This window comes from Mchenga conophoros, linkage group LG14 (assembly GCF_057382185.1).
Source record: "Mchenga conophoros isolate Kocher_MC1m ecotype Shallow Benthic linkage group LG14, M_conophoros_male_GT1.1, whole genome shotgun sequence".
Lineage (NCBI taxonomy): Eukaryota > Metazoa > Chordata > Actinopteri > Cichliformes > Cichlidae > Mchenga > Mchenga conophoros.
Genome location: NC_140539.1, coordinates 13,038,336 through 13,065,998, shown reverse-complemented (window position 1 = coordinate 13,065,998; position 27,663 = coordinate 13,038,336). Strand labels below are relative to the sequence as shown.

At 37.9% G+C, this 27,663-nt stretch overlaps 1 protein-coding gene across 2 annotated transcripts; it reads right to left on the bottom strand.

The window, feature by feature from the left end:
* Nucleotides 1–364: 364 nt before the first annotated feature.
* gdpd1 (glycerophosphodiester phosphodiesterase domain containing 1) lies at nucleotides 365–26,751 on the bottom strand. 2 transcript variants are annotated; one of them, XM_085245357.1, is made up of 11 exons: nucleotides 26,569–26,751; nucleotides 10,966–11,115; nucleotides 10,521–10,563; nucleotides 10,046–10,181; nucleotides 8,450–8,495; nucleotides 8,132–8,253; nucleotides 6,299–6,388; nucleotides 5,824–5,957; nucleotides 3,404–3,463; nucleotides 3,141–3,192; nucleotides 365–2,157 (listed from the first exon to the last, which is right to left on the bottom strand). In XM_085245357.1, exons 2-11 carry the CDS (start codon nucleotides 11,099–11,101, stop codon nucleotides 2,023–2,025), a joined length of 954 nt encoding a protein of 317 aa, XP_085101483.1. In that variant the 5' UTR covers nucleotides 11,102–11,115; nucleotides 26,569–26,751; the 3' UTR covers nucleotides 365–2,022. The 2 variants fall into 2 exon arrangements, with proteins under 2 accessions (XP_085101483.1, XP_085101484.1); XM_085245358.1 differs by lacking the exon at nucleotides 26,569–26,751 and adding an exon at nucleotides 15,113–15,189.
* Between the last annotated feature and the right edge of the window lie 912 nt (nucleotides 26,752–27,663).

Sequence of the window (27,663 nt, the reverse complement as noted above, 5' to 3'; positions counted from 1 at the left end):
AGGCTTATCGGCCAATCAGTGAACAGATGAAGCATAGCAACACCGTGTTGATTGGTCAAGAGTAGAAACGATGAACCAATGATCTTTCCGGATTCTAACGGGGTTTTTTTTTCTAAATGAATTCTCTAGAAAGCAGTTCAGCTACCTGCAAATATTGTTTAATGAAGCTGCCTCGAGCAGGACAACACAGCGAAGGCATCACCTGTTCTTGTGAAAAAGTAGGAAATTATTATTTCAACATGTCCGGCATCATTAACTTTTTGCGACAGTAAAAACTTCTGACGTCGTTTTAGTTTGCAGCGCCACCTCCTGCCAGTTACATAAACTGTGACATAACACAACCCTAAAAAACGACAAATACCACTTTTATATAATGATGTACATACAGTGTTTATTGATACAGATACAAAAAATTGCTCTCGGCAAATCAAATCTAAAGATGAGCCCAAAAAAGTTCAGTTCAACACACACAACAGCTTTAAACATGCAAAATAAAAGTACACTGAGGACAGCACAAGTAGTATAATCAGAAAAATCCCAGTACTTGTAATGTGATTGTTGGATCAAGTCTCTAAAAGAAATCTTCAAGAACATTTGTAAAAACAGTGTAAAACATCACACATAAGTGATTTAAAATGCCCCACAACAAACCTAACATTGTTTTGACTGCAAAAATCCCAAACAACGTACAGTACATTCAGCCAAAACCACATTCATTCGATTAGAGACCGCCACCGAGCATCATAACATTTCATATATTTGTATATTAAAGCAAGGAACTATGTGTAAACTACTTTCATTAACACATTTGAATTTTAAATGAGTGCAGTAAAGCGATCAGTCTGCATCACTGCTTATACTAGGCTGTAAAATATTTTAAATATACACATATGTCATATAAAGTTCAATGCTGATTGCAATCACACTGACACAGGTAAAAGAAACCAGATAAGGTTTCCTATTTTGTGCAAAATTCCTCATAAAACAGGCAGTGTATGCCTCTATTATTTTATCTGATCAAAAGGCTGATCAAAATAATAATAATGAGCCAAAACAATGAGAAAAAAAAAAAAATATATATATATATATGAAACAAGTCGAAAATAACATGACATCATCGAGCTGCATCTGCTGGTGCTTGCACATTACCCCTAGCATGATGCAGTAATACTGCAAACTAACTTGAAAGCATCAAAAAGGATCGACTTTGCGCAAGTAAACCCTTACAGAAAGTGTCATGTCAAGGACCATGAATCTATTATGGCATCTGAGACTGATGAAACTTAAAAGCACAATATTTCAGTGGCATTTTTAGCTCTTTGTAAAAAAAAATTCAGTGGTTTCAATTAAGTGTGTGCTCCTAGCAGAAATATCATACTGTTATATGGGTATGTTTGTGCATGTGTGTGCAAGCGAACGCACCATGGATAATTCTAATAATACTACTACTAATAATAATGAGCCAGGATTTTTTGTGACTAAAAGAAAACATTCAGATTTCATCATTTATGCATCTAAAATATTGTAAATGCATGCAGTATATTTGTGTTATAATGGCAACAATTCTTATTAACTTTTTCGAAATATACTTCAGTCGTAACTTACCAACTTACTGTGAAGACATCGCATGACTGCACCGCCATCTGCTGCAGTCATTGCTGAGAGGATTGTAAACCAAATTACCCAAATACGTTTTCATTTTGGGTCATATCAGAAAATCTGTAAGCCTGTGGCGATATACTGTCTCTGTGACGGGGCCCAATATCAGTCAAGCTCTAATATGATCACACTGTTTAGTATGAGTAATGAAAAACAGGAGTATGTGCTACCACTACATGTACAACACGCGGTTCCTAATACAGAGCATGTTGGAGTTCCTACAGACTGTAAAACACAGTGTGAGAGTAGCTGTGCTGGAATGCCTGCAGTAAAAGCGGGTGTATGTTGGGGGCTGGTCTGGCAGGTCAGTGGCCCTGAAGGATAATCACTGGTGAGAGGTGGGGTGAGGTAGATTTTGGCAGGTCACTCCGCTTTGGAAAGGCTGTTCCTGTCCATGAAGTCTTTAAGCTTGGTGGGAAAATCTGTCATAACTCCCGTGGCTCCCAAATCAAACGCCCTCTGAAAGTCATCCTCGTCATTCAGCACCCAAATGTACACCTGAAACCACATGAGGGATTTGTACAGTTAATACACACGCGGTCAGAGGCTGTCACACACAGGAATGTTTCTGTACTCTAGTCTATATTTGATCTGGTAGGAACCTTTCCAGTAACTGCTTTTAACCACAGTGTAACTACAACACACACACACACAGGCTTAGTTCTGGCCTTTTACAAAAGTTTTACACACTGTTGGAGCAAAACAAGCCACACGGAAAGTGGTGACAGTAGTAGTAGCAGTCTTCAGGAACAGTTCTCCCGGCTTCTTGAAGGACATTCAAAGCTCTTCTTTGGATGTTGGCCACCGTTTGCTCTATTCTCTGTCAACATGATCCCACACTGCCATGTTTTACAGATGGCTGTAGACTCTCAGTGTTGTACCTCTTGACCTCCTCCATACATGCACTAGGACTAAACCATGGTTTTTAATGTGGGATTCATGAAACTACCATTTTATCTTGCTTTTCAGTTATTAACCTGTGCAGACATACAAGTGCACAGTACTATAAAAGACCATGGGGATGATGCTGTGTGTAGCTTGAAAGCCAGGAAGCACAAAAAACCCTCAGTTAGCATTGTTTGTGGCTGGCTGGTTGTTTGTGACACTGCCCCCTGGTGACAGTACTCAAGTACAACATACAAACCTGTGCGTAGGCTCTGATTAAGACCAACGCGCAACCATCCCCTTTACGTCAACCAATCTTGGAAATTGTTCCAGGACTGCAAATAAAAACTTGCCAGAAGATGTGCCATCTGCCTATCGCTACCACAGGCTAAGTGACCATAGAGACTGAGACCAAAGAAAAGGAAAAACATGCTACAACAGGAAGACTTTTGTATCCATGTAATCAGGTAAGGAAGTTCCAATGAACCAGCCATCCATTCTAACCTCTAAAACACCTCCATAGCTCCTCATTTACTGGCCAACGGTTCCTCACAGGAACCTGAATCAACTTAATTTTAAAGGAACTGCAGTTTTACCTGAATTCCCCGAGCTGTTAAATGGTCAAAAAGAGCTTTCCTCATCAGCAAACTGCAAGAGAAAAATAAACACTAATCAGCTGAGGTGTGTGACTGTAAATCCTTTCTATGTTAATCGTGATCGCACAGCTACATCTCAGTAACACAGAGAAATACAAAAAAAAGCCTAGTGCTGCTGCAGGTTTATCTTTTGTTGAATTTTCTGCTGATTCAACCACAAAAATCAAAGAGATTTTACATTTTTGGAGGAGAAAGCGACTTACGTGTCTGCCAGCCAGGCGATAAATCGCTGACCTCTAGTTAACCTGCTGGGATCCTGCAGTCTGAAAAAATTCACACAGAAAAGTAAAATAATTAAAAATGGTAAAAAACAAAAACAAAAAACAAAAACAAAGGGCACTTGATTGATGCTATAACAGCATGACAACATATTTTTAGGAAATTTCTGAAATCTACCCAAGAAAATTAATAAATCAGTGTGTTTAAATATGCACAAGAAATCAAGTCGATCTCTTAATAAACACAATTTATGGTTGCAGTCTTAAAGCAAGAACTTCACACTTTAGAAGTGCAATAAAAAAAATTCTGTTAATCCTTAATGAGCGTTGGGGCAAGAATAATCTGCTCTTTGACCATGATCCTCATGATCCACTAGCACACATTTCACAAGGCCAAGCTACGCAAACGTTTCTTCTAATGACCTAATTAGTGAGTGAGTTCATCTTTCAAAGATCATCCTTCAGGCAGATAACAGAGACAGAAAGGACACCAGCGCAGCCAGGGGAGTGAATCTGAGCCAGGTACTGTGAAAAGGCTTTAAAGCCCCAATTCAAAGTTAAAGTATGTTTAAATTATTATTATTAGCGTTTGGAAAGGGAGGGGGATCAGTGTGTGCATATCAATGTTTGTGTGTGTGTGTGTGTGTGTGTGTGTGTGTGTCTCCAGAGTTCAGCTGAGACAGTGTCCTTCGCCCTGCCAGGCTAAGTAAACAGTCTTCCAGCCAACCCAGGTGGCCTTGTATGGAATGGGGGGAACAGTCTAAACACAGTCGTTATCAGAATTCCTCTTTTAGGTTTTAGAGAACAGACTGTGAGAGAGTGTTCCAGGGAAAAGTAAGTAAAAACACAAGACAAGACAAGGACATAAGAAGCTAAGCAGGGAAGATAAGGGCAGGAGAGGAGAAAAGTGCGACCGCCTTCGCTGAGAGCCAAAAGAGTAAAAAAAGTTAAAAAAAATAATAATAATTTTATTTTAAAAAAAATATATATATATGAACATAACTAATCTTGAAATGACTGTTCAGCACAGAAATGAAGCCCAGCAATCATGTTTTACAGTCCCGTGGTCTCAGCCTCAGATACTCAACTAATCAAAGTGTTGTCATGACAAGAATGAATGACCAACAAAACATTTTTTCTCCATCATTTCTGTCACATAAAGCTGAATATAACGTCTCTCGCGGTTAGTATCATGGTTGCTAGGCAACCTGAACAGCGCGACGGAGGCTAGACCGTCCCATTTCACAGGCCTCTCACTTCCGCACTTCTCGTACTTGTAGTACGCACCGTACGTAGTGCGCGTACTTCAAGCGTGCAGACCCTGAATTGGGACACAGCCAACGATAATCATCAAGGTCAATAAAGAACCTTTAAACTGTTGCAAGTCAGACAGCGACATTTCAGTTTCACCTGCAAACTGAGATCAAACCACAGCGCTGACAACTTTCTCCAGCCAATAAACCAGCAGCAGCTAAAACACAATGCTGCCAGATTTTACACTACTAATTATTAATAGTTTGTGTTGACACTGCAGCATAGATGACTTTAATCATTTATGTTAACTAAACTGTAGGTTAGTTAGGGTAAAAAGAAAACCTTAACCCTGCTCTGTTATTTCATGTAGGGCTTGTTTTGTGACTGTATTAGTGAGGGTGGAAGCATGCTGCTGAGCTAACCCTTTCCTGAAAACTGTTTATCAAAGTTCCTGACATGCACCTTTTACTTCTTTAGTACCACATTCCCTGGCCACTTTCCTTCAGAACTACCTTAATTCTTTATGTCATAGATTCAACAAGGTCATGTAAACGACCCTCAGATAGCATCCCATGGCAGCAGCAGATTTGTCGGCTGCACATCCATACTGAGAATTTTTCGTTCCACCACATCTCAAAGATGCTCTGCCGGACTGAGATCTGATGACTGTGGAGGCCGTCTGAGAGCAGAGAACTAACTGCCAAGTTCAAGAAGTTTGAGATAATCTGAGCTTTGCATTATACTGCTTATACTGTTATACTGTCACATGATTGGCAGCAAATCACTGCATCAGAACAGGTGTACCTAATAAAGTGTCCATAGAGCTTATTACTAGTATTTGGTTACATGAACAACAAAGTGCAAGTGATTTGGGTGCGTGACTGTGTGTGAAGGAAACTCAAATATATTTCTATTTGCTCACTGTAGTGGATGCAAATCCACCTCCCTGTGTGCTCACTGCCCTGTCAGAATACCAAACAGCCTCTCAACTGTCATCAGTCCAGAGCGTAGAGACTTATTCGAATGTCAGCAGGTCTTCTTGATGATTTCTACATGCATTCAGTTGGTGTAATGTGTTTGGATGATTAGATATTTGTATTAACAGGCGTACCTAATAAAGTGGCCTTTGAGCTTATTTGTATTGCACTTACTTGGTGATAATGGAGGGCATGGGGATCTCCAGGAACTGCTCCTTGATTGGAACAAAGGGCAGGAGGCCGGTGTAGAAGAGGCCTAACAGCTGCAACACTCTGGGCAAGCTGAACAACACTGGAATATGAGGGTTCTGCAAAAACAACCAACCAGACCAGACTTACAAGCAGTTCCAAGTCATTTTTATTCACCGAAGAGGATGATGATGGAGTATGACGATAAAAGTGTTTCCTCTAAAACTCCCTCAAAGGGTCTGAACATTTTTAGAAACATGACAAAAAGATGAATAGTGATTCCACAAAGAAGTGCATTTAAAATACTGCTATATGGGACGGATTTAGCACTTTTCCTGTAGGCCTGCTGGTAGCAGGTTATTCCTTTGTTGTTATGAAATTCTGTAATTTCATAACAACAAATTTTATAAATAGCTACACACATTTCACCAAAGTAATGTGAAGCAGCATATAAACGTACCTCTTTGTAACACTTTCTCACAATCTGGTTGCTGGCGTTGCCCCAGACAGTCAGATGCGCTCGGTCATACTTCACGACCAGCTCGGAGACCTGCAAGGATTGAAAACTCAATGAAACTATGAAACAGAACATTTTCTCTTGCTTTTGCTCTGTCCTGTTGCCAATATTTAAAACTTAGAATTAGTTTTTTGATGAAAAGACGGCGGCAAAACTCGTAAAGTCTCTAGACGGACACTTGGAGGGCAGAGTCCCAATAACAAGGCCAACGTCCTCTTAAATTAGATCAGTTCAGGATGTGAACAGGTTATTCCTCTGTCTACATTTTCTCCCCTCTTCATCAGGTTTGTACTGTTACTTTATGCATGATTGTGGTGACAGACAAATAAAAGGGACTTAAAAACATATCTCAGTCTTGGTTATCTAACCATCGTACTTTAGGAAATGCTTCACTTTCCTTTCCTTTACTAGGCACCATGGGCTTTGTAACTATGGAGGACTTTTTGTTTTTCTTAAACAGGCTGTTAAGTCGATACATTTTCGGACAAGGGTACATTTTTTTTAGTTGTCATCACAGCTTATTTTAAATCAAGATATGATTGAAGCGGCGACTTCAGCCCTAATTCAGGAGTCTTAACAAAAGCATTGCATTAACTCATTACTCGCTGAAAGCCCACTAGAAGTAATCCTTGAAGCTCTTCTCTGTCACATTGCAGGCCTGCTTCCAGCACAAAATGACTGGGTGTGCATCTTGGAAAAACCTGGAAATTATTCTAATTAATGTCAAAACACGTTTTTATTAATACATAATAGGTGTCAAAACCCATCATTAGTGTACAGGGGAGGCCAAATTTAATCTTTATGGGAGAAAGAGTTCACCGTTTGGAATTATAGCCATTTTTAAACACTGCCTTCTTCAGTAGCCTAAAAGTAAGTGAACAGGTGATGAGATGTCCCTCGTGATTCCACAAGAGACACAAAATCTGCATTTGAGTCCAAGTGCTGAACTTGCAAAAAGTATGAAGAAGGAAAGAACAACTCAAGGACGGCGGAGGTAGTGTTATGGCTCCCAGTGAAATCGGGTCACTGGTGTTTATTGATGACGTAATGGCTGAGAGCAGCAGCATGATGAACTGTAAAATGTACAGGCATGTACTCTTTTCTCAGATTCAGCCTGAGGCTCCAAAACTGATCGGTTAGTGTTTCACAGTACAAAGTGATAATGACGTAAAGCATCCTGTAAAAGCTAACCAAGAGTTTCTCAATGAAAAGAAATGAGATATTCTTTAAAGTCAGTGACCTGATCCCACTCAAAGGTGCCTGTTTTTCAATAACCAAAGACAACAGTGACAGAAGACCCACAGACAGGCAGCAACTGAAGGCAGAGGCAGTAAAGGCCTAGAAGAGCATTTTAAGGGACAAAACACAGCATTTGGTGATGTTTATGGGTTCTGGACTCCAGGCAGTCACTGACTGAAGTATTAAAACAATCTAAAATGATGTTAGTTTGTCCAGTTCATTTTGAGCCACTGAAAATCAACTATGTATAAAAATGGCTGCAATTCCTAAAATGTTTTAATACAAATTTTTCCAAAAAACACGAATTAAAACTGCAGTTTGATCTAAAATCCACTAAAGTGACGTACAGAGGCAACACTACAAAAATGGTGTCACTGTCCAAAAAGCTATAAGGCTAACTGTACACTGTTTCCTGCACAAGGAAATAACCACAAGCTGCATGTCATCAATACAGTAAAGCAAGTTTCAGTCAGGGGTCAGAGAACTGAAAGAATAAAAACAGGAGATACACACACAGACAAACACACACACACACACCTTCTTGATGAGCGTGTCATTGTTAACCTTGATGTCAATGTTAACAGGAGTGTTGGGAAATGCGTCAAACACGTCCCTGAGGAGAGGGATGCGTTTGTCCTCTCCTCCTTCGCAGAAGCACTCTGCACAGACAAGGACAGGTTAAAAACACCATCAGCTTCAGATTAGACGCCGGGTTGTGCGCACTTGTATTTTTAGCGGTAATTTTCTGCCCGTCAGCTGTCAACTGTTATAACCTAAAATGTCGATTTGTGTCACCTATTGAATAAATACGTTGCTTCGTGGTAATTACACAAGTGACGGATACGTGATGCTCACCTCGCTGAAAGGTTACACCCAGCCTGCAGAGGTATGGAGGGAGTTCCTGCAAAGAAAGCACGACAGACACAACTTCAGAGCTTCTGGAAACAAAGCAGTCATGCTCAAAATAAATCCAGGATTTCTGATATAGTTTTCTCTAGAGCAGCCATTCCCAAACTTAAGACTTCCGAGGTCAGCTGTGAAATCTGAAAATCCTCTGCAGACAAACCTTTAAATCTGACCGTTGCACAAGTCACTAAAATGTGTTTTTATTTATGGCAGGAACAACTGTTTCCTGTTCCATCAAAGCAAATGATGACAATAATTTGTTTGAGTATACTGGGTGTTTTTTTATTGTCTTTGTAGGGATTTCAGAAATGTTGTTCATGCATATTAACTGAAAGATTTTTTAAGAACAAGAATAAAAAGAGTCAATAAGAATGTTAATAAATGTTTAAAATAATACTCTGGCCAATAACTGAAGCCCATATTTTAGTGTCTTGTTGTTTTAAATATATATTGATTTCTTTGTTACCTCTTTTGTGCAGGAGAAACAGAGAAATATTCTTTATATAAGACAACTTCAATCTTACCTCCACCTTCTTTTTCATTTGTTTAAGCACAGATTGATGTGATTTATATATACTGTAAAGTAACACACCATATCAACCACTGACACTGGTGTTTTTCATTTTATTTGCCAACAGCCAGCCATCAGTCAGGAAGGCTGGTATCATTGTTTAGATGAGATCAGGAAAGATAAGAAGTACTTTATTTATTCCATATATGGGAAATACTCTTAGGATCACTGTATCTGGATATTTATGCTGATTTATAAGTTCTACTCCTTCAAGAGTACTAGCCACTAAAGTTCATGAGTCTAACCTTACTGGACACCAAGGTCTGTGCTTATGTCTACAACAAGGCCAAAGACCATTAAAACCCACTAAGCCTCATCTTCAGTTCCAAAATATAAAATTTAACTTGTAGATGGGATCTCTGACCCAAGAACCTCTACAAACACACAAAAATACTTCAGTTTAATGTTGTAAGGCTTCTTTGCAAGACAAAAGCATTTTTTTTTCCAATAAGCATTAAATGTGTAGACTACCAAATGTTTAAAGAGGAGAGCAGAGCTTAGCCAAAATCCTAAGTTACTCACAAGGAATGTAGCTGGATAAGAGTTTTTTAAAATCACGTGACGTAATCAGATGACTTGTTTTTGACCTCCCCTGATCAAGGCGCATGATCCATCAAAGCTCATATCATGTCTAAACACAAACCACATTCACAGTTGTGGTCAGACGTTTCAACCCAATCATGATGAGCATGAGTGTCATGATGATTTGGGGCTTTTAATGATTCCTTTCAACTGTTGTTTTTCCAGGGTGGAATGATCTTTAATGACTTTTAAAAACAACTGAATTTATGTAAATTTTGTTTGAATTCTCAATGAATAAATAAATAAATAAATAAAAATTAGTTCACGACACTTCTGTCTGACCGAGCTCTTTGCCATATATGTAAAATTAAAATTCAGTGTTATATTTGTAATTTTTTTCATGCAAAGAATTAAACATGCACAGCGCTTGATCAAACTCAGTTCAAACTTACAGCGTAGGTCACATCGGAGATGTTGGTGTCGATGCCGCAGGTCCTCTGCAAATCGCCATCATGTGAAACCACCACCTGTTCATCTTTTGTCAGGTGGCAGTCCAGCTCCAGCATATCTGTGCCGACATCCACAGCGCTGCACGATCCGACACACAGTACGCATATAGACTCAGCCGCAATCTCAAGCACACAAGCATTAGCATTGAAATTTGGACCCTAACCATGCAGTATAGCACACACAGATTCAATAAATGCATAAAACAGTCCACCTCTTGTCTGATTAACTAATCAAACAAAGGAGAACCACAAGGTTATCTTTTACACGAACAGTTACTGTACATATTGCACCAATTCACAAGCTCGATTGTGGGTAAAAGAACTAAGACAACATCTCAGATGACACACACCGTCCACAGTCACAAGTGCAAATCCCAAAGAAAGAGCTGTGTCTTATGACTTTGAAGTTTCTACTCACTGCTTGAAAGCCATCATAGTGTTTTCCAGATTTTCACCTGCCCCTGAAATCGGAAAAATAAAAACTCAGATTTCTTTTTACCTGCTTTGCTGTGAAACACATGTCTGAAAGAGTGCCTTCACTCCAGATGTGGGCATAACAAGTATCTTCTCGGGGGGCGGGGGGTTTCTGATATTTTGCTTGTGGTTCATGTGTAAGTTTTTCTAATTTTTATCTTTAACTCATTTCTGCAACTACTGCCCAGTAACAAATAGATGGTTATAGGATCAAAACTATAGAAGAGAAATGTGACAGTCAAAACCCTGAATAACAAACCTGTTTTTACCCGTGAGTAAGTAACTAGCTGTTAGTGGGACCTAAAAGAAGCAAAGTAAGTTGGGATTAAGTGGCACCTTTTACCTTTTAAGTCAAGGGCTGTTCTTAAGAAAGAAAACTGGTGACCTACCTCCACGGTGAGAAATGTGCTTGCTGACAAAAGTCTCTCGCTTCTTTCGATGTAACAGATTTGGGCATTTTAGCAGCAGGGCAGAGGTGAGCACGTAGCCCGTTACCGTTGACAGGACATACACAGCAGCACACATCTTCTATCAGTCCCCTGCAGAACAAACACCAGACATTTAGCAGTGGCTGTGTCTGTCAGATAAATGTGTGGGGTTTTTTGTGTGTTTTTTTTAATGCAGATACATTTTTCCCACTCACCAAACGTTTTTAATCACAAACACTGAACAAAAACAAACCTATTTTCTTCATATTTTGCAAGGATAACAGGAAATAGGTCAAGTGAATTATTGATACATGAAGAGATTAACACACTTTAACACAGCCTGGATTTTCTTTAGCAAGTTTTCTTATAATTTGCTTAGTAGTCTTCAGGAACAGTTCTCCAGGATATTCAAAGCCTTTCCTCTGATTTTTTAGTTCTTGTTTTTAAGGACACACAGCACACTGTGCCAACATATACCAACTTTTCACTATTTCAGAATCATTTTGCCGGTGCCCATGTGCCGTCCATTCTATCTCCCTCGGGAATTTTCTGCCGTTTACATCTGCGCTGTTTACATTCCACCAGATGCTAATGCTAAGCTAGCGTTAGCACAATTGAGCAGCAGCATCAATAACAGCCTGGTAGCACACCCGGACAGTGTCTTTATTGCGGCTGGGGATTTTAACCACGCGGACCTGAAATCTGTACTTCACAATTTCCACCGTAATGTGAAGTGTGCTACCAGAGGAGATAGAACGTTGGACCAGGTGTACACCAACATGGCGAATGCGTACAGAGCCCAGGCTTATCCCCACCTGGGTCTGTCAGACCATCTCTCCCTTCTGCTACACCCAATATACACACAAAAGATCAAGAGCACTGGGATTACAACCAAAACCGTGAGAACATGGCCGCAGGATGCTATTCCGATGCTTCAGGACTGTTTCCACTGCACAGACTGGGATGTATTCAAGGTGCAGGACACTGACAATCGTGTCGCATTGGACAGTTACACCTCCACTGTCTTGGACTACATCTGTTTCTGTGTGGACAATGTAACAACTTGGAAACGATTCCGTGTGTTCCCTAATAATCCACCCTGGATGACACACGGAGTTCAACAACTTATTCGAACAAGGAACAACGCTTTCAAATCCGGGGACCAGGAGGCATACAGTGCTGCCAGGGCCAACCTGAGAAGAGGCATCAAGACTGCCAAGCAGCAGCACAGGAGGCGTATCGAGGCCAGGTTTGAGAACAACACAAACCCAAGGCAGGTCTGGGAGGGCATCAGGGCTATCACGGACTACAAAAGAAGAACACCATCACCCTCAGCCGACAGTTCTACTCTGGCTGAGGATCTAAATCTCTTTTATGCCCGTTTTGACAGGGAGAACACCGACCCTGTCCTGTCCCCTCTCCCCTCAACCGACCCTGCTCCGGTCCTGAGCACTCATGAGCTGAGGCGTGTGTTCCGGAGCATTAACACCAGGAAGGCGGCCGGGCCAGATGGAGTGCTGGGCCGGGTGCTAAAAGACTGTGCTGCGGACCTGGCGGACGTCTTCACCTCTATATATAACACCTCATTGTCCTGTTCACTGGTACCATCCTGTTTCAAAGCAGCAACCATCGTTCCCATCCCAAAACAGTCAAATGTCACATGTCTGAACGATTTCAGACCTGTGGCACTCACCCCCATTCCCGCCAAATGCCTGGAGAGACTGGTCATTAAACACATCAGAGCTGCTTTTCCACCATCCCTGGACTCGCACCAGTTTGCATACAGGGAGAACCGGTCAACCGAGGATGCGATCGCCACAGTGCTGCACACATTACTGAAGCACTTGGAACACAGGAACACCTATGCACGGCTCCTCTTTGTAGACTACAGCTCGGCTTTTAATACCATCCGGCCATACAAACTCCGTCCCAAACTCCACCAACTGGGACTTAACTCCTCTCTGTGCAACTGGATTGTGGACTTCCTCACTAACCGTAGACAGAGTGTCAGAGTGGGTAAGAACACCTCTTCCACCCTTGTGGTCAACACCGGTGCCCCTCAGGGGTGTGTTCTGAGCCCTCTGCTATACACTCTCTTCACCCATGACTGTATTTCCTCCTGCGCGTCCAATCTCATTGTTAAGTTTGCAGATGACACTACAGTGCTCGGACTTATATCCAACAATGATGAGACAAACTATAGGACAGAGGTGCAACAACTAGAGTCATGGTGCCACGACAATAACTTGGTCTTAAACACCAAAAAGACCAAGGAGATCATTGTAGATTTCCGGAAGAGGGGTCATAACAACCATCTGCCTCTCTTCATTGGCAGTGAGGCGGTGAAGAGGGTGAGCAGTTTTAAATTCTTGGGGGTAACTGTGACCGAGGACCTGTCCTGGGGCAACCATATCACCTCAGTTGTACGGAAGGCCCAACAGCGCCTCTACTACCTGAGGAGACTGCGGAGTGCACACATTCCCAGATCTCTGATGTTGAACTTCTACAACTGTGCCATCAGCAGCGTTCTGACGTATGGATTTCTAGTGTGGTTCCCCAGCTGCACCAAGGCCGATCAGCAAGCACTCCAGCGGGTGGTGAAAGAAGCTGGCAGAATTATTGGAACAAGTCTGCCAGAGATCAGTAATATCTTCCCCACTCGCTGTCTGAGGAGGGTGCACAGTATCCTGCGGGACCAACATCACCCTGCGCGCCACCTTTTCCATCTGCTGCCCTCAGGGAGAAGGTACAGGTCTATACAGGCCAGAACATCCAGACTGGCCAACAGCCTGTATCCACAGGCTGTGAGGCTCCTGAACTCTCTGCCCCCCTCTCACGGACAATAACCATATCCAACTTCTTAATAGCAATGAACTGGTCTGCATTGGTGCATCATATCTTTATTCTCTTCCCCCTCCTGCCCCCCCCCCCCTCTTTCTTAAATAGATAACTATCATATCTGATATCATATCTCACAGTACAATAATATTGAATGGGTTGCATTGTTGTATTTTGTCATGTTTCTCAGGTCTTTGTCTGAATTTCTACGAACATTATTGCTAAGGATTGTCTTATTGCATTGGAGTCACACTGGGTTAAATATGTACACTTGGGTTTTAAGGGGTATTTATTATTTTCTTCTTTTTTTTGGGTTGTATGGAAGCCCCAAACGCAATTTCATTGTTCTTGACAATGACAATAAATAAATAAATACTAAAAAAATACTAAATACATGTCTGCGCTTGTCAAACTATGTTATCGTTGGATTCAGCTACAGAAATGAGAGGGAAAAATGTGTTTTCATACAGGCTGCTGGTAACAAAATACCTAAAGATACTATTTAAAAAGGGTTCTTTGCAAAGTTGCCTGCTTTCTGTAAACACAGCAGTAGTTAATCCCTTGAGTTAGGTGCCTTTTGAATGACTAGAATGACTCGTAGGTCAGTGTTAAGTACCTGAAGAAAAGAAACCATTTCTCTAAAAATTACCAGGTTCATGGACTGAACAGAAAATGAGTGAAAAAGCAGCCGATGTCAAACAAAAAACTTTGAAAGACCTTCAGAAAGCCGGGAGAACTATTGCTTAAGACAAATTCTTTAAAAATTACAAGAAAGTATGGCTCGCTGGAAGCACAGTATAATTGGGGTGACTCAGGTCTTTTGCACAGTACTGTATAATCTACATTTTTGTTTATCAAATACTAAGAAAAGGAAAGGCAGGAAAACACAGATCTCAGACAAATAATGTTCAAACTGAACATTTGAACTCTACATGGACCATTGTTGAGTATGTCACTAATATCTCCAGCTGAGCAATTCTTAAAATAAATTCCATAAATGTACAAATGTGAGGTCCTAAAATGCAAGTTTTGTCTTAATAACATGTGAAATCTCAAAACACTGTTCAGCTAAAGCTAGTTAATACTGATTAGGAATTAAAGGAATTGAAAATATGCCCTCTCACTAAAAAATGTTTGCATCGCTTAAATTTTTGAGTTTAAGTTAAAAGAAAGAAAGAAAACAGGAAAACAGTAAACAAGACACAACAAAATTAGACCAAAACATGAACCCAAATACACAAACGAAACAGAGTTACAGCAAGTTACTTACAGCACGCTTCCTTACAAGCTCAAAAAAACAAACCAAAAAACACCCCTGGCTGAGCATGAGCTCCTATTTAAATGACAAAACAACACATGCTGCAGGTCAGGCCCACAAAAAAAGGCTGGGCGGAGACATCGTCAGCCTACATAGTCAAAGAAAGTCTGTATATTTACATTTTAAAAGTTAAAAACATTGTAAACAAAACTGACACAAATAAAACATATATCCAAAATTTTTTCCATTTTCATATATTCAGTTCAATTCAATTTTATTTATATATAGTGCCAAATCAAAACAGCAGTTGTCATGACGTGCTTTATATTATAAGGCAAAGACTTCACAATCAAACAACCGCCTTTGAGCAAGAACTTGGCAACAGCGGGAAGGAAAAACTGCCTTTTAATAGGAAGAAACTTCCAGCACAACCAGGCTCAGGGATGAGCAGCCATCTGCTTCGACTGGTGGGTGTGTTGGCAGGAAAACAGAACAAAAAACACATATTTACGTGAAATTGACTAATGAAAAGCAAGTAAGACTCTTTACAGTTTTGCAAATTCAAAAGAAGCATTTTCAGTCATGAGCCAGACTTTTCAGGCTGAGAAATCACCCGCTAGAGAAAATGCTGGTTTAGACACTTTGGGCAAACATGACCTATACCCACCAAAGGCAAAGTTGAACTGACTGAGGTGCTGGTGTATTGAGCCATTCCTATATTGCTCTGATTATCTTACTCCAAAAGGGCAAGTTCACATTTTACATGGATAAAGGTACCTTCATGCCTTTTACATTTCCAGCACAGAATACATCTTCCATTAAACCTATTTTATAAAGACGAATAGATATAAAGAAGTAGCAATGAAGTACCTTATACTGTCAAATGTGTTACGAATTTACTATTACATGGTACTCTATCCCAAAAACTGAAATACTTTATAATTTCAGTTGAGAAAAGCAGTGCAAGTGAATAACTGATCCAAGGACAAAAGAATTAACATCTAAGAAATGATGAAGGATTCAGCACATATCAAAAGCGTTTCTTAAATAAAAAGACAAAATATAGCGATGTGATGCATATGCTGGGAGCCCACCCACAGAAAATGGGAATTAAAAATGCCTTCACATATTTTTATCAGAAAAATCTAGCTCCAAAAGATAAGAGATCTACCAGAACAGCAGCTCCACATATAGGAGAAAGAGAAATGCTTGTTTACTTTTTGTTGCAACCTCTAATTTCTTGTTCAAGTCAAAGTTGACGCTGCTGTCATATTTTCAACATTGGAAATCCTGTTAAGTAAACTTGTGTCAAGCCAGCCTCCAATTCGAGACTTGCAGTCAAGCCAGCCTCCAGTTGATTTTACGTTCCCTGTGTATTCAAAGTATTACGGGAATGGATGTGGAAACCGGATTTCAAAATAAAAGCCAACTTCGAGTGAATTAACAGATATGTTAAGAACATAATAACATATAATTTAGGCTTTTTTTTTTTTTTTTTAGAAACTCTAATGTTACATTTACATGACACAGCCTTGTACCCTAATTGTGCCCTGTCACTATCAAGGCCATCTTATTTTGGATTTCAAAGTAAAAGCCCTGTGAATCTTCATTTTTGAACTACTCTTTCAATGAATTCATAATGCTCTTAAAAGCAAAAGTCGTATTTCCAAATACTATTTGAACTTTGTATCAACACTTTCCAACCGCAGTCTTTTTCACAGTAATACCATATCAAATAAATTCTTTCTGATTTTGCTTTTCATAGTAATGGCCCTTTGAAATTGCCGATATTTGACTTAATCTCCTAACGATTCAAAATGCTCTAAAATGAAAAATTCTTGTTTCCACAGGGTAATTCCACTTTAGATCAACAGTATACAACCCCGCAGTGATACCATATCAATATCAAGTCATTCTGATTTTGCTTTCAAAAATAAAAGCCCTTTCAAATTGTCCACAATTGACCTAACTTTCAGTGATTTCAAAATGCTCTAAAATGGAAAATTCCTGTTTCCACAGGATAATTCCACTCTGTATTTACAGTATACAACCCCACAGTGACACCATATCAATATCAAGTCATTCTGATTATGCCCTCCAAAATAAAAGCCTTTTCAAATTGTCCATAATTGACCTAACTTTCAGTGATTTCAAAATGCTCTTAAATAGAATTTTGCTGTTTCCACAGGGTAATTCCACTTTAGATCAACAGTATACAACCTCACAGTGATACCATATCAATATCAAGTCATTCTGATTTTGCTTTTCATAGTAATGGCCCTTTCAAATTGTCCATAATTGACCTAACTTTCAGTGATTTCAAAATGCTCTAAAATGAAAAATTCCTGTTTCCACAGGGTAATTCCACTTTAGATCAACAGTATACAACCCCACAGTGACACCATATCAATATCAAGTCATTCTGATTTTGCTTTCAAAAATAAAAGCCTTTTCAAATTGTCCATAATTGACCTAACTTTCAGTGATTTCAAAATGCTCTTAAATAGAATTTTGCTGTTTCCACAGGGTAATTCCACTTTAGATCAACAGTATACAACCTCACAGTGATACCATATCAATATCAAGTCATTCTGATTTTGCTTTTCATAGTAATGGCCCTTTGAAATTGCCGATATTTGACTTAATCTTCTAACGATTCAAAATGCTCTAAAATGAAAAATTCCTGTTTCCACAGGGTAATTCCACCTTAGATCAACAGTATACAACCCCACAGTGACACCATATCAATATCAAGTCATTCTGATTATGCCTTCCAAAATAAAAGCCTTTTCAAATTGTCCATAATTGACCTAACTTTCAGTGATTTCAAAATGCTGTAAAATGGAAAATTCCTGTTTCCACAGGGTAATTCCACTCCAGATCAACAGTATACAACCCCACGGTGATACCATATCAATATCAAGTCATTCTGATTTTGCTTTCAAAAATAAAAGCCCTTTCAAATTGTCCACAATTGACCTAACTTTCAGTGATTTCAAAATGCTCTAAAATGGAAAATTCCTGTTTCCACAGGATAATTCCACTCTGTATTTACAGTATACAACCCCACAGTGACACCATATCAATATCAAGTCATTCTGATTATGCCTTCCAAAATAAAAGACTTTTCAAATTGTCCATAATTGACCTAACTTTCAGTGATTTCAAAATGCTCTTAAATAGAATTTTGCTGTTTCCACAGGGTAATTCCACTTTAGATCAACAGTATACAACCTCACAGTGATACCATATCAATATCAAGTCATTCTGATTTTGCTTTTCATAGTAATGGCCCTTTGAAATTGTTGATATTTGACTTAATCTTCTAACGATTCAAAATGCTCTAAAATGAAAAATTCTTGTTTCCACAGGGTAATTCCACTTTAGATCAACAGTATACAACCTCACAGTGATACCATATCAATATCAAGTCATTCTGATTTTGCTTTCAAAAATAAAAGCCTTTTCAAATTGTCCATAATTGACCTACCTTTCAGTGATTTCAAAATGCTCTAAAATGGAAAATTCCTGTTTCCACAGGGTAATTCCACTTTAGATCAACAGTATACAACCTCACGATGTTACCATATCAATATCAAGACATTCTGATTTTGCTTTCAAAAATAAAAGCCCTTTCAAATTGTCCATAATTGACCTAACTTTCAGTGATTTCAAAATGCTCTAAAATGGAAAATTCCTGTTTCCACAGGGTAATTCCACCTTAGATCAACAGTATACAACCCCACAGTGACACCATATCAATATCAAGTCATTCTGATTATGCCTTCCAAATTAAAAGACTTTTCAAATTGTCCATAATTGACCTAACTTTCAGTGATTTCAAAATGCTGTAAAATGGAAAATTCCTGTTTCCACAGGGTAATTCCACTCCAGATCAACAGTATACAACCCCACGGTGATACCATATCAATATCAAGTCATTCTGATTATGCCTTCCAAAATAAAAGACTTTTCAAATTGTCCATAATTGACCTAACTTTCAGTGATTTCAAAATGCTCTAAAATGGAAAATTCCTGTTTCCACAGGATAATTCCACTCTGTATTTACAGTATACAACCCCACAGTGACACCATATCAATATCAAGTCATTCTGATTATGCCTTCCAAAATAAAAGAATTTTCAAATTGTCCATAATTGACCTAACTTTCAGTGATTTCAAAATGCTGTAAAATGGAAAATTCCTGTTTCCACAGGGTAATTCCACTCCAGATCAACAGTATACAACCCCACGGTGATACCATATCAATATCAAGTCATTCTGATTTTGCTTTCAAAAATAAAAGCCCTTTCAAATTGTCCACAATTGACCTAACTTTCAGTGATTTCAAAATGCTCTAAAATGGAAAATTCCTGTTTCCACAGGATAATTCCACTCTGTATTTACAGTATACAACCCCACAGTGACACCATATCAATATCAAGTCATTCTGATTATGCCTTCCAAAATAAAAGACTTTTCAAATTGTCCATAATTGACCTAACTTTCAGTGATTTCAAAATGCTCTTAAATAGAATTTTGCTGTTTCCACAGGGTAATTCCACTTTAGATCAACAGTATACAACCTCACAGTGATACCATATCAATATCAAGTCATTCTGATTTTGCTTTTCATAGTAATGGCCCTTTGAAATTGCCGATATTTGACTTAATCTTCTAACGATTCAAAATGCTCTAAAATGAAAAATTCTTGTTTCCACAGGGTAATTCCACTTTAGATCAACAGTATACAACCTCACAGTGATACCATATCAATATCAAGTCATTCTGATTTTGCTTTCAAAAATAAAAGCCTTTTCAAATTGTCCATAATTGACCTACCTTTCAGTGATTTCAAAATGCTCTAAAATGGAAAATTCCTGTTTCCACAGGGTAATTCCACTTTAGATCAACAGTATACAACCTCACGATGTTACCATATCAATATCAAGACATTCTGATTTTGCTTTCAAAAATAAAAGCCCTTTCAAATTGTCCATAATTGACCTAACTTTCAGTGATTTCAAAATGCTCTAAAATGAAAAATTCCTGTTTCCACAGGGTAATTCCACCTTAGATCAACAGTATACAACCCCACAGTGACACCATATCAATATCAAGTCATTCTGATTATGCCTTCCAAATTAAAAGACTTTTCAAATTGTCCATAATTGACCTAACTTTCAGTGATTTCAAAATGCTGTAAAATGGAAAATTCCTGTTTCCACAGGGTAATTCCACTCCAGATCAACAGTATACAACCCCACGGTGATACCATATCAATATCAAGTCATTCTGATTATGCCTTCCAAAATAAAAGACTTTTCAAATTGTCCATAATTGACCTAACTTTCAGTGATTTCAAAATGCTCTAAAATGGAAAATTCCTGTTTCCACAGGATAATTCCACTCTGTATTTACAGTATACAACCCCACAGTGACACCATATCAATATCAAGTCATTCTGATTATGCCTTCCAAAATAAAAGACTTTTCAAATTGTCCATAATTGACCTAACTTTCAGTGATTTCAAAATGCTCTTAAATAGAATTTTGCTGTTTCCACAGGGTAATTCCACTTTAGATCAACAGTATACAACCTCACAGTGATACCATATCAATATCAAGTCATTCTGATTTTGCTTTTCATAGTAATGGCCCTTTGAAATTGCCGATATTTGACTTAATCTCCTAACGATTCAAAATGCTCTAAAATGAAAAATTCTTGTTTCCACAGGGTAATTCCACTTTAGATCAACAGTATACAACCTCACAGTGATACCATATCAATATCAAGTCATTCTGATTTTGCTTTCAAAAATAAAAGCCTTTTCAAATTGTCCATAATTGACCTACCTTTCAGTGATTTCAAAATGCTCTAAAATGGAAAATTCCTGTTTCCACAGGGTAATTCCACTTTAGATCAACAGTATACAACCTCACGATGTTACCATATCAATATCAAGACATTCTGATTTTGCTTTCAAAAATAAAAGCCCTTTCAAATTGTCCATAATTGACCTAACTTTCAGTGATTTCAAAATGCTCTAAAATGAAAAATTCCTGTTTCCACAGGGTAATTCCACCTTAGATCAACAGTATACAACCCCACAGTGACACCATATCAATATCAAGTCATTCTGATTATGCCTTCCAAATTAAAAGCCTTTTCAAATTGTCCATAATTGACCTAACTTTCAGTGATTTCAAAATGCTGTAAAATGGAAAATTCCTGTTTCCACAGGGTAATTCCACTCCAGATCAACAGTATACAACCCCACGGTGATACCATATCAATATCAAGTCATTCTGATTTTGCTTTCAAAAATAAAAGCCCTTTCAAATTGTCCACAATTGACCTAACTTTCAGTGATTTCAAAATGCTCTAAAATGGAAAATTCCTGTTTCCACAGGGTAATTCCACTTTAGATCAACAGTATACAACCTCACGATGTTACCATATCAATATCAAGACATTCTGATTTTGCTTTCAAAAATAAAAGCCCTTTCAAATTGTCCATAATTGACCTAACTTTCAGTGATTTCAAAATGCTCTAAAATGAAAAATTCCTGTTTCCACAGGGTAATTCCACCTTAGATCAACAGTATACAACCCCACAGTGACACCATATCAATATCAAGTCATTCTGATTATGCCTTCCAAATTAAAAGCCTTTTCAAATTGTCCATAATTGACCTAACTTTCAGTGATTTCAAAATGCTGTAAAATGGAAAATTCCTGTTTCCACAGGGTAATTCCACTCCAGATCAACAGTATACAACCCCACGGTGATACCATATCAATATCAAGTCATTCTGATTTTGCTTTCAAAAATAAAAGCCCTTTCAAATTGTCCACAATTGACCTAACTTTCAGTGATTTCAAAATGCTCTAAAATGGAAAATTCCTGTTTCCACAGGATAATTCCACTTTAGATCAACAGTATCCAACCCGACAGTAAAACCATGTAAATTTCATGTTGGTCTGATTTCGCCTTTCAAATTAATGGCCCGTCGAATTTGTCCATATGTGATATACTCTTTCAATTATTTCAGAATGTTTTAAAAATGAAAATTGCTGTTTCAACACATATTGGGTTTTCATTTTGAAAAGCAAAATCAGACTCAATTGATTATGACAGAATTGAATTATAAAGATGATGTAAAAGGAAGCTGAAATTGCCACTAGGTTGTAATTGATAGTACGTTTATATTTTAAGTCTGTGGAAAGATGTCATGGTTGGTTTGCAAGCTGTTTTGTAATTTCTTTATTTAGAATGACATCTTTCCACAGACTTAAAATATAAACGTACTATCAATTACAACCTAGTGGCAATTTCAGCTTCCTTTTACATCATCTTTATAATTCAATTCTGTCATAATCAATTGAGTCTGATTTTGCTTTTCAAAATGAAAACCCAATATGTGTTGAAACAGCAATTTTCATTTTTAAAACATTCTGAAATAATTGAAAGAGTATATCACATATGGACAAATTCGACGGGCCATTAATTTGAAAGGCGAAATCAGACCAACATGAAATTTACATGGTTTTACTGTCGGGTTGGATACTGTTGATCTAAAGTGGAATTATCCTGTGGAAACAGGAATTTTCCATTTTAGAGCATTTTGAAATCGTTAAACGAGTAGGTCGTCTATGGGCAATTTGAAAATACTTTTATTTTGGAAGGCAAAATCAGAGTGACTTGATCTTAACATCGTATCTCTGTGGGGTTGTATACTGTTGATTTAAAGTGAAATTATTCTGTGGAAACAGAAAATTTCCTTTTTAGAGCATTCCGAAATCACTGAAAGTTAGGTAAGTTATTGGCATTTTCAACAGGCCATTATTTTGGAAGGCAAAATCAGAATGACTTGAAATTGAAGTAGTACCATGGTGTGGATGTACACTTTTGATCTAACATGGATTCATCCTGTGGAAAGAGCAAGTTTCATTTTTAGAGCGTTCTGAATTCTTTAAAAGAGTAGGTCGTATATCGGCAATTTGAAAAGTCTTTTATTTTTGAAGGCAACATCAGACTGATTTGATATTGATATGGTATCACTGTGGGGTTGGATACTATTGATCTAAAGTGGAATTATGCTGTGGAAACAGCAATTTTCCATCTTAGAGCATTTTGAATTCGCTCCAAGAGTAAGTCATATATGGCCAAATTGAAAAGGCTTTTATTTTGAAAAGCAAAATCAGACTGACTTAAAATTGACATGGTAACATCGTGAGGTTGTATACTGTTGATTTAAAGTGAAATTATTCTGTGGAAACAGAAAATTTCCTTTTTAGAGCATTCCGAAATCACTGAAAGTTAGGTAAATTATGGGCATTTTCAACAGGCCATTATTTTGGAAGGCATAATCAGAATGACTTGATATTGATATGGTAACATCGTGAGGTTGTATACTGTTGACCTAAAGTGAAATTATCCTGTGGAAACAGCAATTTTCACTTTTAGAGCATTTTGAAATCTTTAAAAGAGTAGGTCGTATCTTGGCAATTTGAAAAGTCTTTTATTTTGGAAGGCATAATCAGAATGACTTGATATTGATATGGTATCACTGTGAGGTTGTATACTGTTGATCTAAAGTGGAATTACCCTGTGGAAACAGCAAAATTCTATTTAAGAGCATTTTGAAATCACTGAAAGTTAGGTCAATTATGGACAATTTGAAAGGGCTTTTATTTTTGAAAGCAAAATCAGAATGTCTTGATATTGATATGGTGTCACTGTGGGGTTGTATACTGTTGATCTAAAGTGGAATTATCCTGTGGAAACAGGAATTTTCCATTTTAGAGCATTTTGAAATCACTGAAAGTTAGGTCAATTGTGGACAATTTGAAAGGGCTTTTATTTTTGAAAGCAAAATCAGAATGACTTGATATTGATATGGTATCACCGTGGGGTTGTATACTGTTGATCTGGAGTGGAATTACCCTGTGGAAACAGGAATTTTCCATTTTACAGCATTTTGAAATCACTGAAAGTTAGGTCAATTATGGACAATTTGAAAAGTCTTTTATTTTGGAAGGCATAATCAGAATGACTTGATATTGATATGGTGTCACTGTGGGGTTGTATACTGTAAATACAGAGTGGAATTATCCTGTGGAAACAGGAATTTTCCATTTTAGAGCATTTTGAAATCACTGAAAGTTAGGTCAATTGTGGACAATTTGAAAGGGCTTTTATTTTTGAAAGCAAAATCAGAATGACTTGATATTGATATGGTGTCACTGTGGGGTTGTATACTGTTGATCTAAGGTGGAATTACCCTGTGGAAACAAGAATTTTTCATTTTAGAGCATTTTGAAATCACTGAAAGTTAGGTCAATTATGGACAATTTGAAAAGGCTTTTATTTTTGAAAGCAAAATCAGAATGACTTGATATTGATATGGTGTCACTGTGAGGTTGTATACTGTTGATCTAAAGTGGAATTACCCTGTGGAAACAAGAATTTTTCATTTTAGAGCATTTTGAATCGTTAGAAGATTAAGTCAAATATCGGCAAATTCAAAGGGCCATTACTATGAAAAGCAAAATCAGAATGACTTGATATTGATATGGTATCACTGTGAGGTTGTATACTGTTGATCTAAAGTGGAATTACCCTGTGGAAACAGCAAAATTCTATTTAAGAGCATTTTGAAATCACTGAAAGTTAGGTCAATTATGGACAATTTGAAAAGTCTTTTATTTTGGAAGGCATAATCAGAATGACTTGATATTGATATGGTGTCACTGTGGGGTTGTATACTGTTGATCTAAGGTGGAATTATCCTGTGGAAACAGGAATTTTCCATTTTAGAGCATTTTGAAATCACTGAAAGTTAGGTCAATTGTGGACAATTTGAAAGGGCTTTTATTTTTGAAAGCAAAATCAGAATGACTTGATATTGATATGGTATCACCGTGGGGTTGTATACTGTTGATCTGGAGTGGAATTACCCTGTGGAAACAGGAATTTTCCATTTTACAGCATTTTGAAATCACTGAAAGTTAGGTCAATTATGGACAATTTGAAAAGGCTTTTAATTTGGAAGGCATAATCAGAATGACTTGATATTGATATGGTGTCACTGTGGGGTTGTATACTGTTGATCTAAGGTGGAATTACCCTGTGGAAACAAGAATATTTCATTTTAGAGCATTTTGAAATCACTGAAAGTTAGGTCAATTATGGACAATTTGAAAAGGCTTTTATTTTTGAAAGCAAAATCAGAATGACTTGATATTGATATGGTATCACTGTGAGGTTGTATACTGTTGATCTAAAGTGGAATTACCCTGTGGAAACAGCAAAATTCTATTTAAGAGCATTTTGAAATCACTGAAAGTTAGGTCAATTATGGACAATTTGAAAAGGCTTTTATTTTTGAAAGCAAAATCAGAATGACTTGATATTGATATGGTATCACTGTGAGGTTGTATACTGTTGATCTAAAGTGGAATTACCCTGTGGAAACAGCAAAATTCTATTTAAGAGCATTTTGAAATCACTGAAAGTTAGGTCAATTATGGACAATTTGAAAAGGCTTTTATTTTTGAAAGCAAAATCAGAATGACTTGATATTGATATGGTGTCACTGTGGGGTTGTATACTGTTGATCTAAAGTGGAATTACCCTGTGGAAACAGGAATTTTCCATTTTAGAGCATTTTGAAATCACTGAAAGTTAGGTCAATTATGGACAATTTGAAAGGGCTTTTATTTTTGAAAGCAAAATCAGAATGACTTGATATTGATATGGTATCACTGCGGGGTTGTATACTGTTGATCTAAAGTGGAATTACCCTGTGGAAACAAGAATTTTTCATTTTAGAGCATTTTGAATCGTTAGGAGATTAAGTCAAATATCGGCAATTTCAAAGGGCCATTACTATGAAAAGCAAAATCAGAAAGAATTTATTTGATATGGTATTACTGTGAAAAAGACTGCGGTTGGAAAGTGTTGATGCAAAGTTCAAATAGTATTTGGAAATACGACTTTTGCTTTTAAGAGCATTATGAATTCATTGAAAGAGTAGTTCAAAAATGAAGATTCACAGGGCTTTTACTTTGAAATCCAAAATAAGATGGCCTTGACAGGGCACAATTAGGGTACAAGGCTGTGTCATGTAGATGTAACATTAGAGTTTCTAAAAAAAAAAAAAAGCCTAAATTATATGTTATTATGTTCTTAACATATCTGTTAATTCACTCGAAGTTGGCTTTTATTTTGAAATCTGGTTTCCACATCCATTCCCGTAATACTTTGAAAACACAGGGAACGTAAAATCAACTGGAGGCTGGCTTGACTGCAAGTCTCGAATTGGAGGCTGGCTTGACACCAGTTTAAGTAACAGATAACAACAATGACATTCATTATCTCTAAAACCAGCTTACTGCACACCAGCTAAACTGTGCTAACGTTAGCTGTGAAAGGGGCGAGCTAACAACATGACCCTCTTACCTTTGTCATCAAATTGTTCGGACTGTTGTTCTTAGTTGTGTTAAATAAGTTAGCGATGTCCACGTGTGTGTGAAGCGAGTTCGATAAAGTGATGAACTAGCGTCTCGTCTGCAGTCTCACTGAGCTTGGAAAAAAACAAAACACCACCACTAGCCGGCCACTTTGTCGTGCCCATGCGCACTTTGCTACTTCCGGCTTGGGGACTATTTTCACTTCCTCTCGGATATTTCAAAATAAAATTGAAACGTCACGAAGAAAAGTCCACTGTTTTTGTTTGTTTTTTTTTAATTTTGTTATCATCAAACCTAAGTATTAGTTGACACTATTTTTAAACAAAATGTCTTAGATTCACTGTTTTAAAAGCTATTATTGCTTATGAAAAAAGAAGTGTATGGTAGCAAATATTAAAAATAAGAGGGACATGCAGAGCTGTAGTAACTACAGAGGGATCAAATTGGTACTATGAAGATATAATCAAAAATATGTCTGAAGCTAGGTTACAAAAAGAAGTGACAATCAGGTGACAGCGGTATGGCTTCATGCTGAGAAAGCACACTACTTATGAGATGTTTGCTTAAAGAATGTTGATGGGGAAGTACAGAGAAGGTCAGAGGGAGGTCTACTGTGTCTTTGTGGGTCTAAAGAAGGCATATGATAGGGTACTAGGAGAGGAAATGTGGTACTGCACGAGGAAGTCAAGAGTGGCAGAAAAGCATGTGAGGGTGGTGCGGCAAATGAATGAGGGCAACAAGACAATGGTGAGGTTTGTGGTAGGAGTGACAGATGGGTTGAAGACAGGGATAGGATTACATCAGGCTATTCTTGTTTGCAGTGGTGATGGACAGGTTGGCACATGAGGTCTGGCTGGGGTTTCTGTGGCGTATGATGTTTGCAGACGACATGGTGATATGTAGTGAGAGTAGGGAAGAGGTGAAAAAGAGCCTGAAGAGGTGGAGGTATGCTCTGCAGAGAAGAAAAATGAAGGAAGGCAGAAGAAGAAATTAAGGCTTTGCACACAGCAGAACACCTGTTTCCTTATTTATTGCATTGTATGATTAGAAAGATTTCAAACCCACTGACCCAGTTAACTGAAAT

Excerpts from the sequence above, each read along its gene's own strand:
- gdpd1 (XM_085245357.1), bottom strand. The coding sequence starts at position 11,101 with ATGTGTGCTGCTGTGTATGTCCTGTCAACGGTAACGGGCTACGTGCTC. Across the intron at positions 6,389-8,131 it reads ATGACACGCTCATCAAGAAG|GTCTCCGAGCTGGTCGTGAA; the intron begins GTGTGTGTGTGT and ends CAATCCTTGCAG. Across the intron at positions 5,958-6,298 it reads TGAGAAAGTGTTACAAAGAG|AACCCTCATATTCCAGTGTT; the intron begins GTACGTTTATAT and ends TTGTTTTTGCAG.